At 47.1% G+C, this 23943-nt stretch overlaps 1 protein-coding gene, 1 long non-coding RNA gene and 1 other non-coding gene across 3 annotated transcripts in view; all 3 read left to right on the top strand.

Annotated features, from left to right (window-relative positions):
• Positions 1 to 22444, top strand: part of LOC135898835 (uncharacterized) — a 31092-nt gene extending 8648 nt beyond the window's left edge. The window contains exons 4-20 of the mRNA XM_065427998.2: positions 1856 to 1965; positions 2950 to 3110; positions 4325 to 4429; positions 6017 to 6143; positions 6875 to 6953; positions 12650 to 12946; positions 14269 to 14446; positions 15102 to 15256; positions 15934 to 16040; positions 16210 to 16370; positions 17133 to 17237; positions 17489 to 17612; positions 18371 to 18443; positions 18582 to 18633; positions 19372 to 19421; positions 20304 to 20376; positions 21709 to 22444. Of these exons, the coding sequence (XP_065284070.2) occupies positions 1856 to 1965; positions 2950 to 3110; positions 4325 to 4429; positions 6017 to 6143; positions 6875 to 6953; positions 12650 to 12946; positions 14269 to 14446; positions 15102 to 15256; positions 15934 to 16040; positions 16210 to 16370; positions 17133 to 17237; positions 17489 to 17612; positions 18371 to 18443; positions 18582 to 18633; positions 19372 to 19421; positions 20304 to 20376; positions 21709 to 21963 (2212 nt within the window). The 3' untranslated portion in view covers positions 21964 to 22444. The remainder of the gene's footprint in view (positions 1 to 1855; positions 1966 to 2949; positions 3111 to 4324; positions 4430 to 6016; positions 6144 to 6874; positions 6954 to 12649; positions 12947 to 14268; positions 14447 to 15101; positions 15257 to 15933; positions 16041 to 16209; positions 16371 to 17132; positions 17238 to 17488; positions 17613 to 18370; positions 18444 to 18581; positions 18634 to 19371; positions 19422 to 20303; positions 20377 to 21708) is intronic.
• Positions 7279 to 7739, top strand: LOC139057242 (uncharacterized). The gene is made up of 3 exons (XR_011512655.1): positions 7279 to 7482; positions 7557 to 7591; positions 7698 to 7739. It is a non-coding gene; the product is annotated as an uncharacterized lncRNA (long non-coding RNA).
• Positions 15479 to 15551, top strand: TRNAT-CGU (transfer RNA threonine (anticodon CGU)). The gene has a single exon. It is a non-coding gene; the product is annotated as a tRNA-Thr (tRNA).
• Positions 22445 to 23943: the final 1499 nt, after the last annotated feature.

Raw genomic sequence — 23943 nt, 5'->3', positions numbered from 1 at the left:
TTTCTAAAAGCCTTGTAAACATTGTTACACTTTTATGTAAGCTGTAAATTTATAAATCAAATGTGTCCGCTTTAGGTGTTCTAACAGACGTAGTTTACAGAACTGCGATATCTGTTTCTTATGCAGAGTTACGGATTCGTAAACTTAGTTCATCCATAATTTTTAACGGGCACATTTTAGGAAATTTTCGGAAAAATTCTAGGTCCTAAATCGAACTTCCGCCTCTTAAAATTTCACTTTTTCTCTCAAATTCAATAAATTTAATTCAGATCCATAGATTCAGCGGTTCTTTCATAAAATCATTTCTGCATCTTACATGTATTTGAACAGGAAAATTGGAGTTCGCCCCGAGCTGAAGCCTTCTTTCAGCTTCACTGCACAGGGTAAGCTATATCAGGCCAAATATTAAAAAGTCCATGCTTGAGTTACGAGAATGAAACCAACTTACTATTGCTCGCTGTCCTCTTGAGCAACTAAAATTATTTTTACTATGAGCCAGGGAAATTCATTAACAACAATTATTTAACAAACATTTAGCGCTATAATTTAAGCGCGATATCTTTAATGTAGAACTTGTAGAGTATATTGAGACATATCTAAATTTCTTACCCGCCGTGGTTGCTCAGTGGCTATGGTGTTAGGCTGCTGAGCACGAGGTCGCGGGATCGAATCCCGGCCACGGCGGCCGCGTTTCGATGGGGGCGAAATGCGAAAACACCCGTGTACTTAGATTTAGGTGCACGTTAAAGAACCCCAGGTGGTCGAAATTTCCGGAGTCCCCCACTACGGCGCCTCATAATCAGAAAGTGGTTTTGGCACGTAAAACCCCATAATTTTTTAAAATTTCTTCCATTGCTGATAGCTTCTGCGATTTTTTTTTTTGAACTGTAAAAACAGCGCGCGACACTTAAAAAAATATATATCACGTGACTATATGCGCTTACGGGCCAGCGACATAAGTTCCCTCAAACGTTCTACCAGGGAAGTATCGACGCTGCGCACACACTGAAGTCATGGATAGGCCGTAAGAAAAAATAATAGGTGATGGCCACACCCGTCGCCTCCCATACATCGTCATCCGCTGCCAAAACCTTCCTGGCCATCACGCATCTAACTGTTAATCAGCAAAAACACTGGCACAGCTTGAAGAACTGTCCATCGCATATCCCTTCGTATTTATTGTAGGAAACTCTATGTTCCATTGCTTCAACCGACAAGATATCTTGGAAAAAGTGGAAGCCAAGACCATCCATCTCGGTTGTTCAAGGCCGCTTCGTGCCTTCGGTCGGCGTGTAGCGTCGATCATTCGTTCATGCCATATTTGAGGGCGCTAATGCCGCTGAGCGTAATCGCGTATTCATGTACTTTTTTTTTTTCAGATGTCCTGCGCTTTCTTTACGGCCCGGGAAAACTAAAACCACAGCAGCTATCATTGCGGAAAAGAATTATTTGGACAATTCTCAATGGGTTCTACAACAGCTACATTGAAGGTTTTGCGTTTAAATTAATACTTTAAAGGTTGCTTAAGTAATTATCGTTAATTAATTACCTAAGCTCATTGTAAAAAAATGCATTAAGTTGTTCTTGTAAACGATACTAAGTTGGTTGCACTCTCGCAAGTCACAGGTGGACCTTTTCAAGTTTGGCCTGACTTAGCTTAAACACCTTGTATATTCGACGCTGGTTTCTAGCGCAGCTTTTCAAAATCTTGTTTTTCTGCGCTTGCATGCAAAGTTCTTGATACGGCGGGTCTAGTGAATTACCATTGTTAGATATCATTTTGCATTTTTACACTATATATCTGCATACAGTGCAACGAGTCGAAATCTGAACTCTACTGTAAACTTTTGCTCAGCGTTCTGAGTGTGAAGTCGGTGCCTGCTTACGGAGACTGTGTCTGCGTGGGCTGCTATCCGAACGTGGGCACAGCCTACATCAGAGACATGACTGCCGGATGCGGACATGGTAAGAATATAATTCGAAAAGACAAATGACTAGAATAAAGCGTCTTACAGGCACGCTGTATAATCTTCGCAACGCACTTTTCCGGCAATAGACAGCCTTATTTCCTGGTGGAAAAAGCACCTGCGCAAAGCCCATTGCGCAATGCACATTTTGTCCTCACGTAAAGAACAAACCCGACAAAATGCAGAGCGCGTGTTTAAACTAGCTTGAATCACGTGCTAGAAGCTCACATTGTTGAAATGGCGTGGCAAATTGTTTCCTTCACTCCTGGAATCCGTCGACGCCACCTTTTACTATCCCACTTGGTAAAGATTATCGCAACTATACCTGCACGCCTTAAAAACAAACGTGTGTATTTGTGCAGTGCCTTTCTGACGAATAATACGGCACTGAATTCCAACAAAATAGTGGTGCTCGAGCTCTCATGAAAAAAATATTATGAACCGCTGCTCCTTTATGAAAGGCGTTTACGTGAACTCGACAAAAACACGTGTACTTCGCTTGTCGAACTAAAATTTATCTGCCGAGGAAACGACTCGTGGAAAAGCTAGCCTGTCGGTCTGAGCAAGCGCTGTTGACTCTCGATCTGCTTGAAGGGCGCATGTGAAACGGGCGCCGGTCGGGTCAACAATTTGGAGACAAGGAAATCGACCAGCTTCTCGCGCGCGCTTTATCGTCTCGCCTTGACGCATGCTGCCGCTGCAGTCTCCGCCCGACGGGAGCGTCACGAGTTCTGTCTAGTCCGGTTTCTGACTCGACCTGCTCGCGTTCGGTTCACGTACAGAAAGGCACAGTAGGGTCTAAGTCGCATTGTCGCATAAAAGGCTAAACAAACGACATTTGTGTCGACTGCTGTGTTCACATGTAACGTGTGGCAAGGTAGACGACGGTCACCTAATAATGCACATTCCAATGTCCGACAGCATGCTCGTCATGATTCTCCGCTTCGTCTCCCTTGGCGCATAATACTCCGTGTGCACACAGGGCTGAACCTGATCTTGGACGTGGATCTGGAGGAGTACTTGCCGCTCAGCGTCGAAGCCGGTTTCGCCATCATGGTGCACCACCCGTGGAGCGAGATTAACGTCGCCATGGAAACCACATTTGTGGCCCCCGGCTTCGCCACCTACATAACTGTCGACCGCGTAAGTCGCACACGGAGACGCGGCTACAGGCACATTTCCTCTCTCTGCTGCAAAGGCCACACAGGCACGCGCACTGCATCCTTTATCACAGAGGGCGGAAGCGGGGCGTCCATTACAACGACGCTACCTATAGCTCCGAAGTGCATTTCCACCCTCTAACGGAAGGCGTCGCGGTTCGATGCAGATTACGCCAGAACATGCTCTGCCTGGTCGACGCGGCACCACTACTCGTACTTTGCTGATGCTTCTCATATTACGTGTGGCAAGCTCGGCTAATTGTTACTGGTTGACGGCATATTAGACAATCAGAAATATGCACGTGTCAGTAACGGGAATGACAGTTAACACTCGTACTAAAATGTCTCTGGAGTGGCAGTTTATACAGTACTGCATGCATATGCAGCGGAATAAACGACTCTCTAGAAGATAGCTTTTATTGCGATAGCAATTACATGGACGCTCCGGTCACCATTCCGCCGCCACCGTTGGCGTCGACGTGATGTTCCGTATAAAGTCCAAGTGCGACAACATCGTGCCCGCGCGCCGTATGACGTGGGTGCGAGTGAAAGCGCGCGAAGGTGAACCGAGGATGGTGGCTCGATCTCGCGCGCGCAAGGGACCGGAAGACGGGGAGGAAGCGCGCCGTCTTCCATCGCGCGCAAAGTAAGGTGGGGGGGAGGGGGTGCTGCGGCTGCACATGGCGCGGCTGAGCTGGCCCTATCTTGAAAAATATCTGCGATGGTATGCACAGTATAAGGATCTAGACGAGGGTTGTCAGCTTCGTGTGCGCTGTGTTCGGCCGCTTGGTTCGCATTAAAGCGAGGGGCAGCACGAAGGTCGATTCGCTCGCTGCTGCTGCCGCAGCTCTTCCACACGCCAGCCTTTTGGACAGCGGCTGTCCGTGATCATCAAGTGAAATGTGTTCATGTTTGCCACCGCGCACGTGGCACCGTGCTTGTTAATTTAGTTAATAAGCGAATGCCTGCATGTTTATATGGCCGATAAACCTACTATCCTTTCCTAGTATAGCTGTCTAATCATTTGCTATCCAAATCGATGCTTCGCCTTTCGGGCGGAACTTCGACTTTTTTTGGTTTGTTTTGAAGAAAAAATGCTGAATAAGGTTTAAGTGCATTGAACTGAATTGAATAAAAGGTTCGAGGGCTCACGCATCACGGCCGGCGTAAGTTGTGTGCCGTTTTGCTGCCGCACAGGCCGAGTTTCGGAGGCTGGGTCATCCCTACCAGAACCCGTGTCGTAGTCAGTGGCCATCTGAGATAAGTGACTACGTCGACAGTGACAAGCACTACACTGCACATGTGAGTATAGCTCAAGTATCGAAATAGAGCAAGGCTTTGAGGTTCATAATCTTTTTAACTTATAACGTGTGAGCAAACCCTTCCTGATCAACCGGCACAGCAACATGTTCAAGGGCGTAAAAATATGCGGAAATAATAGAAAATGATTGTCAATGTAAGGGAATAGCCCGAACAAACGAATGAGCGAACGACAGATACCCCCTTCTCTTCCTTGCTGTCCCTCCCCGAAACTTGGTTGACCGAGAGCACGCGCCCTTTTCATCGGCGTTTTCCCGGATTTCCTTCGTGGTAACCGCAGAGATCATACGGGTCCCCTTCCTGCTTCCCTTGGTGCGTCGGCGTCGTCAGCGTTTGACGGACCGCTCGCCTGCGTCTGCGGTATATTTTTCGTTGACGAGGATCCGCTATGAAATCTCATCTACCGCATCGTCCACGGTGGTCGGCTACTGCTGGGCGGCCAGAGAAACGTGCGATTAACGAGCGGGCGGGCTACAGCCGGTGCTCTTCCTCCGCGACGAGCGAGCGAACCAACGCTATGGGCTCCGGTGCTACCCCCACCTCCTTCCAACCGCTCCCCACCGCACGGTTACGCGAGAGCTCACTCCATTCGCCCCCCCCCTCCCCCCCCCCCACCCCAACCCCCGTCTTTTCGCAACTCTGTTGCCCGGGAGCACGCGCCCTTTTCCTCGCCTTCCCTGCCCTAAGTCCGACCACTGTCATATCACCGACCTACCACCAAAAACGGGCGAAAGAGCCAAAGAAAGCTTTCCCTGTGGCACAACAGGCGTCTCACCGTCGACCGATGCGTGTCTACCCAAGCATATTCACAGTCATGTCTAGCTACAGTGGCTAGAATTCTAGCCACTGTAGTCTAGCCACCGACCTAGGCACAGCCATCATACCTGGCTTAACAATGATTGTATACCTTAGTATAATAATTACAGCTAAATCCAAGGTTAACCAAGGGAAACCAAGACTTAACGAGGCTAAACCAAGCTTTCGCATTGCATATCCAGGTTTAGCTGAGCTAAGCCTCAGGCATTTTTTTTGCTTTAATTGTTCCGTATCGCTTAAAAGCTACCAACCACCTACATTTACACTATCCTAACGATTAAATGTCTTAACTTTGCAAACGAACCTTCTTGCACACTAAGGCACTGCCATGCCTATAGCAATATGGTATTCGAAGAAGCAATTTTGCTTTCGGATTGTCGCGTGTCATTTACTGCGTTCTTTCTAATTTTGAAATGCATAACAAGCAGTTTCATGTGTGTCTATTTATACGTCGGAAATGTACTTTAAGCGGAATTAATGAATTAGGACGTACACTTTTAAGGGACGAAGCCGCGGCACGCTCGAATTTGAAGGCCACAGCAGAAAAAGACGGTTGCGGATATACGATATATTATATAGCCAAATTCAGAGCGCGAACGGTCAGGACACAGGCTAAGGCACGAGAAAAGACGCCGTGTCCAGTCTTTTGTTGTGCCTTAGCCTGCGTCCTAGTAGTTCGCGCTCTGAATTCAGCCATGCTTCCGTACCAACTCGCCCATTTTTCGCTTGCGATATATTAGTTTTTCTCCACAGGAGTGCCGTGAATATTGCTACCAAGTGCGAATCTTCGAAGCCTGCGGTTGCGTTTCTTCCCTGTACGTACGCCCGGACAGAGGCTCCATTAACGGTGCTCCCATCTGCCCGACTGGAAACTCGGCAGGTAAAAAAACTTCATAGTCCGTTGTTTCTTGTCGACCTCGTAGATTCTTGTTGTTTTGCTGCTATTTGTCGCCGTTGATGTTGGTAGTGTTTGTAGTTTCTGGTGGCGTCTGACTTTCTTTTTTCCCAGCATTTCATTCAATTCAGTTTTATTCCATTTTTCTTGAGATAAAAAAGAGAAAAATAGAGACGCTATCAGCAACCTAATAATGTTTCGTCACTGGTGTCCCTTTTGTGGATGTCGAGAGGTCTGCAGATTACTGAACGAGAGGTCACGGCCACCGCATTCCGAAGGGAGCGGAATGCAATAATGAACGTGTACTCAGATGCAGGTGCACGTTAACGACCGAAATCGTCACATATTTAATACGAAGCGTTCCACACAGGAGTTCCACAGCCCAGTGCCCGGCTGTGTAATATCTGCTGTTTCTATATTTTTGTTGTCGTAAAGAGCTACCGGCCTGTCGACAACTTGAAGCCAATGTCGCCGCTGCTAAACGTTACGTTATGTCACTTTCATAATGCCTTACACAGGAAAATCAACAAATCTGTTGATCTATCAGTTCAACAATGGAAGGCCGGTGATTAGGCAGGTTGAAAACTTCATGAACGCCCAATTCTATCGGTTGCCAATTTTATCACAGACATAATATTGGTGATTGTCACTAGTGAAATGTCTAACAGAACAGACTGAAATCGCAGCTAGATAGAGTTTGAACTTTTCGACCTCAGGCCCAGCCACGTGTGCGAAAGCGATGGAAATGAAAATTGGCCGCGGAGGCATCAGGTGCGAGTGCTCCCAGCCCTGCCTGTAAGTGCGACTCGGCGACGTCTTGCCACTCTTGGAACTCCAGAACAGCATTGCTTTGGAGAATTGTCTGCTATGGCTGAATAAGAAGAAAAAGAAAGATACATTATAGTGAGAAATGATACCACCGATTAATTTGCCTGATGTTATCGAATATAATCACCTGGGAAACTGAACACAGCGTTTAACCTTTCTTCCCTTCTCGCCCATTCCTCCGCCTTTCTTTTTCATCGAGGTTTGTACACAGTTACAAGCGTACGTCCTCGACCTCAGCTTAATAAATGACAGAGCACGCTGCACGGACTTTTTAGGAATGTCTTATTCTTACGTAAGACGTACTCCATTTTGCCGTTTAAGTTTGTGCGTCGCTTGTTTTGAAACAGCAGCTTGAGTGTACGAATGGTCAACAGAAGCTGAATCTTGTGTGCCAGCTTGCCAAACCTTGTCGCGTCGGAACCTCGTTGTCTTCGTTTTAAACAGGGGTATTGAGTACCGGACTTCAACAAGTACTACGGCTTTGCGCAGGAATGAGGTAAGGTCGTGCATTACTTCTCTCTGCCCTTCTCAACTGACGTGAATTTTGTACTTTCGCAATTTAAACCACAGGTTCTGAATAATTCAAGTCACCATACCAGGAACAGGTCAGTGGAATAACAAAACTGTTTCGACTTCCTGGTTGCTGAGGAATGCACCTAATTTTCAATGAATGTATGTTACAAATGCTACGGCTCCTGACTTCCTTGGCAGCCTGCAAGCAGTGGTCACCGTTTATCGACAGTCGCTACGGACGCGCGTCAGAGCAAGGGTCCCTAAAGTGAAGGTAAGACTGACCGGCAACGATGTAATGATAGGGTGGCTGTCTTGTTTTTAACGGGCCTGAACAGAAGTACAGGAATGGCATGAGTGTTGTATCTAACAGTTTTTACTATTCTTACTCCTCCGCTTTAAAGCACCATGGTCACTTACGCAATAATGTTTAGTTTCTGTAAGGTGGAGCACCGTCTGATTATTCCGTAGGAGTTTATTTCGTGAGCCCACGAAAAGCAGAACGAGGATCAAAACCCCAAGATGTCAGGGCAATGTTTAGCGCTTGTTCTGCCGTTTTTTTTTTGTCAGTATTTCGTCATTGCTACGCTTCTCAATATTTCAGTAGAAATCGGCTTAGTCTCTTTTGGTTTACATACCTTGTTCGCTTTGGTTCTTTACGTTTGAAAGAGCACTGGTGGTATGGTTGCTCAGTATAAATCTCGCTATGCAAGAGCTTGCGACCCCTTATCACTTTTGATTAGCACTAAGGCTCAGGGCAGCAAGACGCAACTTCGAAGTTTTAAGAAGGAATGGCGCAGAATCGAGACTTCACGCTTTGGATTCAGACTGAAGGTGAGGTCATGTTTTGTGGCAAATACAATTACCGCCTTACAGCAAACGCTCTTTGGTTGAAACACGCCCACGGCGAGAGCAACTGCGGAAAAAAAAATGTACGCTGCAAATATTCTCTTCCCTAAACTTCAGTAGCGTGACTTGCGTCGTTCACTGTTCACTAAGGTGAAGAATACGGTGTGAAGCTTGCGAGCCCAAGTTGCCCTATACGCGCCACAAGGGTGGCACCCTCTGGTTGCACACACCGCTGGGACGTGTGTTTGGACACCACTGCCTATAGATGCCCGACTGCTTAAGAAAAACAATAAGCGTTAGGCCAGTACCTAAGAACATGGACCCCAACCTCCACGAGAGCAGAAGGCAGGCGCGAGCCGAATACGTGGAAAAGGCACTTGCGCTACTAGAGAACACGGTGTACACGGATGCTGCCACGTACCCGCGAGAAGGGAAGCGCACGGCCACGGCGGTGGTGGTGTACGGCGACGGAATCTGATCACATGTGCGACGGCAAAGGCAGCCGACACAGCGGAGGCCGAAGAAATTGCCGTGGCGCTGGCGGCAGTAGAAGGATATAGGACAGGCAGGCCTCTAAACATCTTAAGACTCGAAGGAAGCGTGCAGAAATTACACGAGGGGCAGGATTAGCAAAGCCGCCCTCAGAATTCTTGGCGGAGCCAACTTCGCCGAGAGGAACGTTACGCACAAGTTAATTTGGATTCCGGCCCACGCAGGCATAGAGGGTAACGAAAGGGCAGACAGCCTAGCTCGAGAGACCACGTTCCGAGCAGAGCAGTCGCGCGCCCCAGAGTATCACCCACACGCTTGTGAGGGAGGATACACAGAAATCTTAAACTTATATAGAGGGACGAGAGCCAAATATCCCTCACCGCACAAAGCTCTAACGCAGGAGGAAGGAAAGAGTTGGCGCAGATTGCAGACAAACTCCTTCCCAAATTTATACATCCTAAACAAAATGTACCTAACACAATACAGAGACACCTGCCCATGGTGCGGGGCCACACCCACACTATACCATGTCACATGGGAATGTAAACACAATAAATCATTCCACCAACACAATAACCCGAGTGCGGAGCAATGGGAGAGTCGGCTTACCAGCTGCGAGCTCACGGCCCAAAGGGCCTTAGTGCAGCACGCAAGTGAGGTAGCTAGGCTCAGTGGAGCCCTGGAATAGGGGCCCACCCTTGCTGGAAGAGGCTCCAAGTCGCCAGCGCCCAAGACGACCGAGACCTCGAGACGCTAAATCCTTGAAGGAACCAAATAAAGTTTTTCTCTCTCTCTCTCTCTCTCTCTCTCTCGGTGTTCCCTATCGCAGTGCTCACGACTGTATACGTTTTTGTGGATGCGCGTTCCTTTTCCACAGTAAAAGGAGCACCATACGCGAGTGTCCTTGAGCCAGTCACCTTCCGATACGCAGTTCGCCACTGTGCTCAGCCGTGCCGGAGGCCTGATGGGCATGTACCTGGGCGTATCCGTGCTCCTACTGCTCAGCCTGGCCGACGCCCTGACAACGGCGTTTCTTCAGTGGATCTCGACGAAGAACTGGCGCCAGCGTTTGAATTGCTTTCGCAGCGACTGCCCGGCGGTAATCAGTCACGAGAAATAAAGCTGTAGTTCTCATTACCGATGCCTTGCATTTTCTTAACGAGTTACAAATCGCCTTGCACCTTATTTTTTTTCATAAACAGCTCCGGATTACCAACTTATTGGCGCTTATTAAACAATATATTTGTTAATTAAGCTGCAATTTGCTGTTACATTAAAACAATGTCGACACCATGGTGACACCATAGTGCACACAAAACCTAGAAACAGTGAACCGAAATTTAGCGAACGTCTTTGCTCATTGATATTGCAAAAATGTGCATTGTCTTGGAACGTAGCGCCATTCTTGTAGTAGCTGAGCATTCAGTGTCACAGGAAAATAGCCCCGATTTTTTTTTAAATATTGATAGCTGACCGCCATGCTTTTATGGCAGGGCTTTAAGAGGCGTGTGGTGGGCGTACCTGCCGCAGAGGTCGATTTTGCAGTCTGAAATCCAGCCCGTGTCCTGAATAAAGACTGGAGCATCGATCTTAGATTCTTCCATTGCCCTTTACCTCCAAGTAACTCTCGCAGAACAGCAAACGCATTGGACACCTTTTATTTGCTGCTGTTTTCTTTGACTCTTGTGCGGCTAGCCTTAGTGCAGGCTTTCGGTGTTGCCATGAGACTCTGCATGCCAAAGCACCCATACAGTCGACCTGAATCCCCGTCGTCGCCATCTTGGCGATCTAAGCGCGCAATACTTATCGGCCATTCCGTCCATCTTGCTTGGGTACTCACGCTTCCTTCCATGGATCGTCGAATTCTTTTCACCAGTCATGGTGCCCCTTTGGAGAAAGAACCAAGTGCACCAGCGAAAGGTGAGATTTGTCTGTTTGGCCAGTCATTGCTAGGAGGGAATCATGCGCTATGCGACATTTCTTGGTTCAGTGCAACCCAGCCAACCTCAAAGCACAAAAAGACGTACTTAATGTCTATTTTTTCAGTCTTGCGGCTAAATGTGACACTGCGTCCTTCATTATTTGCTTCTTTTTCATTTTTCTTCCATGTCTATCAGAATATTTTTTCAATTAGTTTTCGTCACTCATAACACCTCAACCCATATAGAGGTTAAATGCAGTAGCAGGAATCAAATGCACTGTCCTTCCTACCTGATCTCAAACCTTAATCTAATCTAATCTAATCTAATCTAATCTAATAAGTTTTTACTGGTATTTCAATCTGTAGTAATTGATGCCCGAACAGCAGATAATCCAGTAAGAAAAGAACAGTTTATTTCGAGAGTTATTTCTGTGAATAGATGAAGCGGCGCCCTTATCTGCGCTCAAGGTGGTAGACAGGATAACGGCGCAAGCTTCACCGCTTCGCTGGAATGTCACCGTACGACGTCACTAATGCGATATCACACAATCCTGTATATTTTTGCCACCCACCGCGGTGACTTTGTGACTATGATTCGACGCTGCTAAACACGACGTCGCAAGTTCGACTATCGGCCGCGGAGGCGTCGTTTCAGTGCAGGAGAAACGCGAGAACGCTCGCGCACTTTTATCGTTAAAGAACTCCAGGTGGTCACAATTAATCCGGAGCCCTCTACTGCAGCGCCTCTCAAAGCTTCTGCGCTGCTACTGGACACGTTAAACCTCGTGAATCAATCAAGTCGTTGCTTCGTTCATGTTACCCTCGGCTGTTATTTAAGACGTGCCCATCGACATTGGGCTAGCCCGTAATAAAAACTCGACGCGTGCATAAATTCGTAAATGCTGAACGGTTTTGGCATACGTGGTGAAAATGGTCCTTGAATGTTCCTTCTTTCTTGGCTATTCGAAGTGCGTTTTATAATCCGCGCAGATTCAACGTTTCCTATAACCGCCTGTACGGTTTTAAGAAACGTGGGCCTTCTTGAACTCATTCCGGCCAGGGATGACCGACAGTCGCACTTGGGGAACATTAGAGCACGATATCTGAGACTTGTGACTTGATGACTGCCGTAGTTACAGCTTGTAAAAATAAAAAATAAAAACGCTTTTGCTCACTTAGGCAGGCGGGAATATATCTCGTCAAGAAAACAAGTGTCATATGGGTTTTATGATGGCTTCACCGCGGTACAGTTGGGTAATGCCACGAAGAATACACTTAGTATTGCGGTGAAGGTAGGTGAGAATTTGCATAAATACTAAATGTAAACGACGTGTCGGTATAATTTGTTGGCGCTCCCCGAACACCTAAGGGGCAGCGGTGACTTCAAAGCTTAAACCTGGGCTGGTCCATGGGTTGTGTGCTCACCGAAGCGTACGTGTGCCCACATTCGTAGCTCGTTGCTTCTCTGATCGGTGACTATGAAGAGTGCCTATGACATTCTTTCTATGATCACTAGATGGTGTGTTCAATCCTCGGCCACGGCTCCGGAATTTACGGTGGTGGCAGAATGGAAAAACACTCGTGTTCTGGACACTGGGTGTGAAGAACGCCGTGGCTAATAGAAATTAAACTGAAGTCATTCACTACGGTGTTTCTCAGTTTCCGTGTTGCTTTTGGGTATCAATCAATCGATCGATCGATCAGTCAATAAATAAATAAATAAATAAATAAATAAATAAATAAATCTCTATTTTGATTCTTCATATATATGGTCGCCTGCGCCGTGCCTTTTGTTTCCTTCCCATGTAGTGGAGAATTCGCACAGCAGCGCATACGTATTATCGGTGAGCCAACACGCGCTAACGCGAGCAGCAAGGCTGTCCGAATGCAGGATGGCTAAGCACGCGCTCGACGGCCCCGGAGCCGGCGCAGACCAGCGGCCCGCTGACGGGCGTGTGGGCGCAGCTGAAGGACGCGGTGACCACTTACCGGCTGCTGTTCGACGAGTCCGGCCTGCCGGGGCTGCGTTTCGTGCTGGGCTTTCGGCACCCGCTGAGGCGACTCGCTTGGCTTGCCGTGTACGCCGTGCTCTTCGTCCTCACCATGCGGGACACGCACAAGCTGCTGACCGAGTACTACGCCTACGACGACCGCGTCAACCAGGAGATCCTGGAGGCACGCACGTCGTGTAACGTCCTGTGTGTGTGTGCTGGCGCGCTGTGTTGTCGCAACCTGTGCTTGACCTTGTATATAGCGCTGCCCACTTCTGACTCACGCGTGCCATCACATTGCCATGCCAGTGCAGACGTGTAAATGGGCTTAACAGAAGGGGGCAATAGAAATGACGAGACACACGTATCGCATTATGTGCGCCGCCCTTGCTATTGTCCACATCTGTTAAGCGCATTTATACGTTCGTAATGACCAACCAACTCGCCCAACTAGCTCTGTCGTGCAAAGTGGCGCACCGACTATGCCTCGGCTTGAGCCTCCACATTGGTGTGCGCCTGTTTTCTTTTTCATTTTTCATTTTGGTGAAGGCATATTGTTTTACGTATACTTATGACAGTGGGGTGCCTGTTGTATTCGAGTTACCTAAGTGTTTTAACGCACTTGTGCACCAACTAGCGGATGCATGTCAACTGGCTTTAGCAAAGGAGTGTGCTCCGCCCTGTGCGCGGTATGAATTAAATCTTCCTGTAAGATGAGCTTATAGCGTATCCTACGAGAATTTTGCTGTTCCTGAGCGCATGAGAACTCAACACTAAACGAATAATGGAAAATGCTGTTTTGGCTAGGTGGTCTGTGTTTTGTGTGGGCGAAGTGCGGCACTTTCAAGAACAATTTCTCGTCTGTTTACAGCCTATTTCCTGAACAGTAGTTCTAAGGAATATCATAGCACGCATTGAATTATGTCTGCTAACAATGACTTAATTCCTGAGCTCGCTAACGATGCGTTCTGTACAGTCAAATGTTTAGAGCCTCAAACCACGCAGTCAGGTAGCACTTGCAAAAAAGCGTGATGAACCAACGGTGCTGTTGCAAGGTACACTACGTGCAGAGTATTTCACTGCTTAACACTTATCGGATCGTACGACGGGGTGCACTGGATCAGAACTGATTAACTTCCAAAAAGAAACAAAACAAAGGTCCGTGAAGAAGTTTTTCTCCAATACGGCGCTTGCTATTCTGTTTTTTGAATACAGGCGCTTTCTTGGTGAGTTACTCCCGCTTTTCCGTGTTATGTTTCTATAGCCTTTTTCATTGGCCAATCTTTGAGATAAAGCAGTCCAAAAATGTGGGGCGATATGTGCTACTGGATATGTGACGATGTGCCCGTGGGGCCACTGGTCGCCATGATGTTACGTATATATATATATATATATATATATATATATATATATATATATATATTGTCGCAGCGTTGGCTTTCCTTGTTCACTAAATGTTGGTCGAGAATACATTATCCATTGATCCTTTGGCCTTGCATGAATCTTGTGGCTTTTTCAGTCAAATGATGCCCCTCCGCTTTGTGACACAGCAAAAACAAGTCCAGTTCCCAGCGATCACTGTGTGCAACATGAACCCCTGGAGGAAGTCGGTGCTGTGCAGCGAAGAGAGCTTCCAGGGGAAGATTGAGAAGGCGCTGCAAGCCAAGCTCTGCTCGATGCCAAACAGGAACGTTACTGTAAGGACTTAAATGGAACCTCTTTATTATGTTCATTGGGTGCAGAGATCACTTTATAGAGCCGATCTATTGTGGGGCGCTGAAGGTTTTGTTTGCAATTATGAAACCTCTTATCGTTTCTAAATAAAGATGCTCACTTATCACAAGATATATGACGCACAAAAGTTTTGACCGCTGGCATTGAATTTTTTTCGCAATATGTTTCAAAATCAGCGTACTCTCGCCGGAGCAAACAATATTGTGTGAGAACTGTAACGCGCGGATAAACCTGCGCAATCACGGGTGCTCTTACATTATATTAATAAGCGAAGGTTGTCAAAACAAACCAACATTTTTTGTTTAGGCACGACAAAACTGCAGGCACCAAATTTTTGCGGGAGGGGGGGGGGGGTGCTCTGTTAGAAGGCTGAATTATCGTGTAGCTTGGGCACGCACAAGGCTCGAAAGCGCGGAGACAGCCATGTCGGGAGCACCGTGTTGATCGAACGTCGAGGTCGAGTGCCGAATGCCACACATGCAGCGCGCCCAGGTTTCGCTGAAATTTCGGATATATTTTTAAAGGATCTCCGCGGTCAGCAAACTTTTCGCACCATTTTGGCTGGAAGTTGCATGGAAGTAAGTGTTCGGCTAACTTTGCGCCCCGTGTTGTGTGAAGCTGACCGATGAGGACATCGCCTTGTCCAACCGGCTGAAGCAGTGGATCTCGGAGGAGCAGCGGCGAAACCTGAGCCGTGCCGAGAAACTGGGCCACCAGCTCGAAGACATGATCCAGGTGTGTCGCGTCCACGAAGGGGACTGTCTCAGCACCAAGTGAGCAGCACTCGTCTCCGTTTGATTTCGATTGGGCGGTGAATGTGTTGAAACGTGTCGGTTAGTTAGGTCGGATTAGATCGTGCAATCGCTGGTATCCCATTCTGTTGGTGTTATCATGAGAAGCCAACAAACAAATACACCAAGGAAAACATAGGGGAAATTACTTGCACTTACTAGTTGAATTACATAAGTACCCAAGAAAGTGGATGGGGAAACCGCGCCCCGGTAGCTCAATTGGTTAGAGCATCGCACGCGTAATGCGAAGACGTGGGATCGTTCCCCACCTGCGGCAAGTTGTTTTTTCATCCACTTTCATTGCCATTAATTTATCATTTTCTTTAATTCAATTAGTGAGTACAAGCAATTTCACTTTCGTTTTCCTTGGTGTCTTTGTTTGTTGGCTTCTCATGATACGATTAATAAAGATCGGGCCCCTTGGTTAACCCCCTTTCTTCTCATCATGTTAGCGTGCTACACCTATTGTAGACTGTGTCATCAACGACTTACTTAACTCATCTAGAGCTGCAATGGCTTTTCTTTTCGCTCGCTCCGATGCATATAACTAATTCTGCTCTGACACGTGCGTGCTGTTTACACCGCAGCAGCGATGCCGTACGGTGATCTTCTCTTGTTCATGATGTGTCTCCTGTTTGATCTGTTCCACATTGTCATAGGATCCTAGAAATACGAATGGTGCCCCGTTACGGAAACTGTTACTGCCTCGGCTGCAACAGCAGTCGCTTCAGCTGGCAGGCGATGCAGATGTCGGATCCCGAAAATGGCAAGTATACCAGCCCCTCTTCCATCGCAACGTCGTTGTGCACTTTGTGTGTCACGGATACGAGTTATGGGACTCCATGTCGCGAAAGTGGTTCAAAAAAGTTAGTTTTTCAAGTATTCGTCGTCAGTTTGAGATGTCTTAGCCCTTTTTGGTGATCACATTTCGAAAGGTCTACGCATGTCCCTGAACATGGAACCCGAGGAGTTCCTTCCTCTCACTGTGGATGCTGGCTTCTACATCATGGTCCACCAGGCTGGGGCCCAGGAGGAGGTCTTTGACAACGCCGTGTACGCTCCGCCTGGAGCCACAACTTACATAGGCGTATCAAAGGTGAGAGGCATATGTGGTGCCTGTATGATTTTAACGCTTATCACTTTGCTAGGTTACATATTTATGTACAGTGTTTGTGTAAAAAACAACAATAATGATAATAACCTTTATTGTGTATCTCCTTGTACATTCAGTGAAGTCTATGCCACATAAGCACTGTTGCCATTCTATGTAGCACTGGCAGTAATTCCATGCACCTTAACATAATCATTCACACTTAAACGTAGTTGGTACAACATCTTGCCATTAGTCTGCGTTTTCAGTTGCTAACAATAATAATACAATATCATACAATACAGTAATACTATTCATCTCAGATAACACAACATTTTATTATGTACACATTCACTCATTCAATAACTCAATTCACAGAATAAATAATTCCCCGATATGCCACGCTCGTCTTTTCGTGCAATGGAACGCTGCGTAATGAAAGAGGTACAATGCGCAAAAAAAAAAGAACTCTACGGTTTTTCTTAACCTACTTGTGCTTGATTTGAACAACCTTACCGCCGAACACACGTACACATGGTAACTTACCGCTGCCCACACGTACTCCATGAAGCTGCGGTTCAGTAGTCCTGACTTGCGCCTTCAGTTCGTGAACAATAAAGGTGATGAGTAATCAGTACATTTCGTATCGGGTCAGGAAAATATTTTTTTTGCCATACCTGCAACTGCAGATGAACCAACTGCTTGAGCATTTTAAGATGCTTGAGCTTACCTGGCCAGCGAAATAGATGGAATATGTTTCTTTTTCAGATGATTTCTAAAAATCTCAAGGAACCCTATAAAAATCCCTGCCAGGATCACTGGCCTCCGGAGTTAGAAAAATATGTTGTCAAAGGCATAGTGTACACAAAGCGGGTACGTATGTATATACGAATATTTGCGTGTATTTAGGAGCACTGCTGTGGAGGTAATTAGCTCCACCGCGGCTGGCTGAAATTTGCGTCGTTAGAAGTGTAACAGCACGAATACAGCCGTTTTCATGTCGCTAAGACCGCAAAGTAATTTTAACGCTCAAATCGCCTGCTGCGTCGACGATGAGTTATATCGGCTGGACGAGTTCATACGTGTGCCGTGCGAGCGCGCAGTTTCGTGCGTTCGTTGTGCAGGCCTGCGACGAGTACTGCTACCAAGTGCACATCTTCGAGAAATGCGGATGCCGGTCCTTCAACCACATCAGGGTGTTTGCACCGCAACTTATGGAGTCGCCAGTCTGTGTGGACGTCCTGCGAGGTATACATACGGTAACGGCATATGCTGACGGGAGGCATGTTCCGGCATATAGATAGGGTAGCTCGAACAATGTTCTAAGTATGACTGCTGCTTACTATATATGTTCAAGTTGATGTCGTCTGCATAAGCGAGATTCACCAAGCTTGAACTTTGTTGTTTCGAGAAGATGCATGATTCCGTCACTGTGAGCCGTTTCAACAACGCACCCAGTCGCTGCTTATCGCCGAATAATGGTGGGCCACATTCGTTCTTCTTGGCAGTGCGCACGTCGCGGAATTTATGCGTGTTTTGTCGCCACGGCAGCCCGATATGAAACCGCACACACATGTGCCTCCAAGAACGTTAATTGTCGTGCTTTTTTTTTTTTCGTGTGCAATTCCGCACGTTACCATGAGACAGATTCAACAACGAGAGAACTACAATTATTACGTAAAAGCATGCGAGTTTAAGTCCACTATTCTCTAAATTGTTGTTTCATTTTATTTGACACCTGTTCTTCTTATCTTATCTTACCTTATTTCTTATCTGGTTAGTACACAAAATCTGCGCCCGAGTCCCGCCGAGCTTGCATGCTAAATGCATACGCAGCTCGCGTCTTGCGTCTGCGTAACACATGACTTTTAGAGTGTTGGCAGTCATATACGATACCGCGTGCAACCATTTACCACGCAAGTTTCACTGGCGACAGGTACTGCCAAAACATTGCTGGCTAAATGAAGCCATTCAACAATAATTTATTTTATCTTTGTTTTTTTCAGGGGACTGCGAAAGGTCCGTTGAAGCGAAAATAGACCGGAAAATAATCACATGCAAGTGTCTGACGGCTTGTGAGTAAGTCGATCGCTCCTCGCGTTGTAATGATGGTTTCATCGCGCCAAAATTATGCGTCTGCCCATTCATAACAAATGACCGCACTGTTTGAACCCATTGCCGGAGTGGCTCACGACAACTCGTGTTATTTATCCGCAGGGTTCAGTATTACCAGACGACGTCAAGCGCACTTACGTGGACCAGCCGAGTGGTAGGAGCATACTTTTTGTGTGTACCTGATTTAAAGTAAATGTGCGAAATAAACGAGTAGTTTGGTCAAATCTTCGTTTACCCGCAAGTGCCATTCAGCACTCAGTCGTAAGCTTCTTGTACTGTGGCTGAATGCTCCTTTCTAGGTGTGTAGCCAGATTCCTTTTTTTTTTAATTGGGGAATGCATCGTCGCTTCGTTCATGCGAGTTTTCTGATGATCGTAAACATAGTAGCGTAGCCATCACCAGGAAATGGCTTCCGCGCTTCGATGGACGTTGGCAGAAGGCAGCTTGTTGTACGGCGTCCTTCAGCACAGCTGACGCATCGCATACGCATGCATGTGGTCATTACTTTAGTCCTGCGCACTCTTATGTCGCTTCAGTAAACACGATTCATAGACAGACACCACATGACGGATTTCTCAAAAGATAGCACGCTCGTGTGTCGAAGCTTCAATGTGCGGCAGATAGGCAAGCGTAAAAGAAGAATTGCTGTTTAAGCTCCTTAATGCATTGAAGCGGAAGAGCCGGCTCAAAACCGTGTAATAATATCGTCGCTGCCCTAATACACTCTAGGCCACGAGGATGAGCGGGCTCTCGTGTTAAGCGCGATGATAAAGCCGACATCTTTCCGGCGCTTTCTTCGCTATCTCGGACTCCGCATACAGAGATGACCCCTCTTCCATCCAACTCGCCCGTTTTATCTTACATTTACTTCCATTCTGTTTCTCCCTTTCAGATGAATCCTGAAGGCAGTGAACTGTCTTTGTCACCAAGAGAAGGAAAGGGGTGAGGTTGAGCATTTGCTAATAATAGTAGCGACATCGTGATCATACACATGTATATTATAATTCATGCAGTTTATCTTTTCGAAGCTACACTGTTGACCACCGTGGACACCATAGTTGAGAGCTACGGGTTAATTTTGATTTAGGTGCTTGAGCTTTTTCTCATTCCTATATTGTACGTATCCGGTCACGAATGGTCGGAATTCTAAGGTTATAAATTTAATGATACTGTCACTGTCATATGCAGTAAACAAGTGCCGAATAGTTTGCTTGTGGTTCAGCTCTCCGCAAAAACTGCCGTCCGCATTTGGTTGACTTTTTCGCAGTCTTTTGGGTCGGAAATGTGGCTTCAAGAAATAAGGGCAAGTGATCTACATTGCAGCGAAGAATAGTTGAAGAAACGCAGTCTGATGCACTGATCGGCTGCAGTTTTTCCTTCCTTCTGCTAGTAACGCATGTAGAACAAGTGAATGCACCATTTCCACAGCCATGCTTCCACCGGAGAGACACCGGTACATGCACGACTACCAGCCCAGTGGGTTTAAGTTGAGTTGGAATGTAGGAAATAGTTGTGTTCTCTATATTAACTCCGCTATTCTGGTTCTGTATGCTGTCAGAACCATGCGATCGATATGAAAGATATATTGCGTCAACGTTTGGTTGTTTCTGATCCGCGTAGCTGAGCTGTGTCCATGCAGCATGCTTCATTACAGGCTATCTTTAGGTCTTTTTGCTCTATGTCAATCGGTGCTTGTTATTGCGTACATCTCATGCGTAAGGCAGTCTCTTATTTAACTCGCACCTACATAAACTCAGTCTCTGGGCGTCCCATAGACTGGCGGTCTATGCTCTATGCTCGCGGTGATCGACAAACCTCTTGCAGGATTCACGTCAGGGTGGTGGTTTTCATGAGAAGCACGAAGGTCCTCTACAAGAGTAAAGAGCCGAAGCTAACGGTAAGAACGAAATGACAAATTACAAACGTTATTGCACGTGAGAATTCGTGCTGGAAGTTCTGTTTTGTATCGCGTTAGCTTTCGCTTGTCCCTAACTCCTTTACAGCAGTGTTTCCTTCGCATTATAAGGCTGCTGTCTTGAATAAAAATGTGGTATTCCCGTCAACTCATTTCTTTTTTCTAACCAGAGAGCTATCCGCACAAACGACAATCTTAATATAAGGTGCCATAAAAAATGCATACTCGGTTGTGAATTAAGATAGGTATCATACAAAGTTTATTTCAGAAAAACAAGAGCGAACAAAAAAACTTAGGCACTATACTCACGATATCAAGATGCTTTCACTGTCTCAAGGTTATCGATTTCAGTAAATTTACACGTGTATACGCGGTGAGTTCTGTGCAGGCAATGTGTCTGTTTCGTCTAGTTGGTGATCCGTTATCGTGAGGATACAGAGAAGACAAGGACAAGCGCCCTTGTACTTGTTAGTTCTACGTTCTCGTACAATCGTTGCGCTGTACGTTCACGACCGGTACCCGGACACTGCTAGACATAGAGATACGTTGCTATTTGTATACCGCGATTTGTACTTCGTCGCACTTTCGTGTTTAATGTCCCCCACATGGCCGGACCCTATAGTATAATCGAAACCAAGGGAAGTAAGGTCACTAGACCAATCACGTGGTCGTAGTGAGCGCGCACCAAACATTAATCTTTGTCTCTCGTGCGCTCCCAGGAATGAGGGAAGCACCGAAATACTTTTTTGAGCTCCTGAATTTCACGTTAAATTTCAATTATCTTTTTGCAAGCGACGGTTCTTATCGGGTGAGTAACTTACGGACATACAAGAGAAGTTAATAGCATATCGCCACAAGGGACACTACGTTTGTGAACGAACGCTGACAGCATATCATGGAGCGCTGTGGCGCGAGCCTTCTCGGAGGACTTTGAGTAAATCAAAGAAGACGGTTGCGAAGATAAACAAGGGAGGTGCATTGAGCCTTTAGGTAGAAAACGTTCGCTCTGGTGGAGGCATAATGCATACCCGGGTTGTAATTTCTGTATAGGTACGTCTCCATTCTACAACCAACCACCAGACTATAAGCGCAGGCGAGATCAGATAAGGAGGATATACTTCTTATCCAAATAAGAAGGATATATACTCGCCTCTCAACCCGTGCTTTTTTCGGGAGTCCGTGGCTTCTCGTTCGCCTTCCTTTAATTTTTATGTGATATTACGCCGCAATGTGAACTGACTTAAAGTAAAAAAATTAAACCATCTTCCGACCACGCCCAGAAAAAAGTCCTGCATATCTGCCTGCGCTATGCAGCTGTCGAACCTGTTCCGGAACATCGGCGGCTTGATGGGCGTCTACCTGGGTTACTCGTCGCTGCAGATCTTCCACGTGCTCGACGTGCTCGTAGACGGCGCTTACTCGTCGCTGTCGGGCATCTGGGGCCGCTACACGAGGAACCGCCAGCGCAGACGCGGCCAGGCTCCGTCGCGCCGTCGCACCTACCCGCTGCCCGAAGAGGCAGTGCCGCGGTATCCCGTCACTACACAGCCACCCTTGTACGCACTCTGAAGTCGAACCTCGCACGCCCTCGACTGAACACTGCTGCCCGAAGAGATGCCGCGCTACAACGTGACGGCACAACCGCCCCTGTACGTAGTGTGGAGTGAAACGCTATATTCCCGCTTCATCATACAGTCTCGCTTCTTTCTCTTATGCCTGATGAAGACAAGCATAGTGAACGTGTCACTACCCTCTGCACACTTTCTGATGAGCATCCGTAAAGGCCACCGAAAATGGCGATGAAAGCACGCCGAGTTGTGTATTCCTTCAGTGCTCGGTGAACTCGAGCCCCAGCTAATCGTTGGTGTGCTATAGTGAAAGCTGCTTTAGGGGCTCCTGAGCTGCATGCGTGGCGTGGTTGTCGTAGTATCTTTATGATATCCACCAAGCTGTCGTGCCAAATTAGAACGAAAAGGTAAGAAAAGGATACACCTCCGCCAGAACTTAAGGTGACCTTCACTTTTAAGCGTTACGTCCCAACACCTCTCTCTTTCTTTAACGCGTTAGCATTGTTAGTGTCAAAGTGTAAAAAAAAAAAATCATCGATGTTTACGATACTCCTCAATACAAAATTTGAGCGCAGTGTACGTGTTTTCATTTGGCGATTGACACGAACAGTCTGTCTCGCACCTTACGGCGATGTCTTTTTTTTAAATAATATCACAGATGTTTCAGCGGGAGCAGTAGCGACTGTAGTAGAGTCCGGGCCGCATGCATCTATATTTATGCTATCATGTTTTTCTACCAATTGTAACAGCGTGTCATCATTTCGCATTATTGGCGGCGCCTGCAGGACACCAAAGCGGCAACGGGGACACCAAAGCTAGAACCTGGACTGGTCCGTGGGTTGGGGTTGGCCGAGGCCCCAACCCACTGGCCGCCCTGCTTGCAGCTTTGATCCTGGAGATCCTGCGCCGCCTGCTTTATTATAACCTCAGGTGCTCTCCTGAGGCCTCCGTTTGCCGGTTACATGTGCCCTGCTGGAGCAGTGCTTGTAAAAATCCAATCTATCGTCGCAACGAAAAAAGCGACCTGCGACTTACATAACACCACTCAGAACCTTGCCGCTTCAGGCACAGCGGTCACCCAATGGGGCGTCCGTGTCCGCTGCCTCAACGCGCGGGCAGCCAACGGCGGAGCGTAAACTCGACCGCACTCCGCAATGCCGGAATGCCTAGGGGACAAACGCATACAACACGCGCTAAGAAACTTCCTCCGTAGGGCCTAGGCCGATTCATATATTCAAGAAGCAAAAGCCCCCAGATTTTCTCTCTCGCGCCCGCTCTTACTCGCGCCTGCGTACAAATGGCTGGCGTTCCCTCAAATGAACGTCTCGTCCTAAGAGCTGCGCGTTCTACAGTCGTGTGTGTGTGTGTGTGTGTGTGTGTGTGTGCGTGTGTGTGTGTGTGTGTGTGTGTGTGTTTGTGTGTGTGTGTCTGTGTGCGTGCGTGCGTGCGTGCGCGCGCGCGCACTCCTGAACAACAATTTGCAATTTGAAGAACGGGATATCGATCATAGTTCCGGGAACTCAAGAAGATGCGATGTAATGCTAACGTATTTCTTCCGCATTTACCGCTAAATTGCCATTGTATTTTGTTTTGTATTTTTTGCCTGCTTGACACGGCACGGTACTTTGGTTTATTATTAATTTTAGTGACATACGTAACTTCACTGATCGCACAAGGAGCTCCCCTAGCGGCGATTTTAAATCACCTGCCCCACAAAGACATCTTTCTTACTTCTATAGTGCATGGGAATATACACAACTGCATGCTGCGGCGGCCGTATTTTGATGGGGGTGAAATGCAATAACGCCCGTGTCATGCGTCTCGTGTCGTGCAAAGACGCCTCATTATATCGTCGTGGTTTCAGCCCTTAAAACGCCATATAATACTACACATGTGACATATCTAGAATTTCCAGCGCTTAAATACATTGCCGCACAATGCGGCGGTTGTGGTGCAAAAACCGAGTTGAAAGATGCTAAGC

Source organism: Dermacentor albipictus, chromosome 3, assembly GCF_038994185.2.
Source record: "Dermacentor albipictus isolate Rhodes 1998 colony chromosome 3, USDA_Dalb.pri_finalv2, whole genome shotgun sequence".
In the NCBI taxonomy this organism is placed as follows: domain Eukaryota; kingdom Metazoa; phylum Arthropoda; class Arachnida; order Ixodida; family Ixodidae; genus Dermacentor; species Dermacentor albipictus.
Note: the sequence above shows the minus strand (reverse complement) of the source record. Positions and strands in the feature narration are given on the sequence as shown.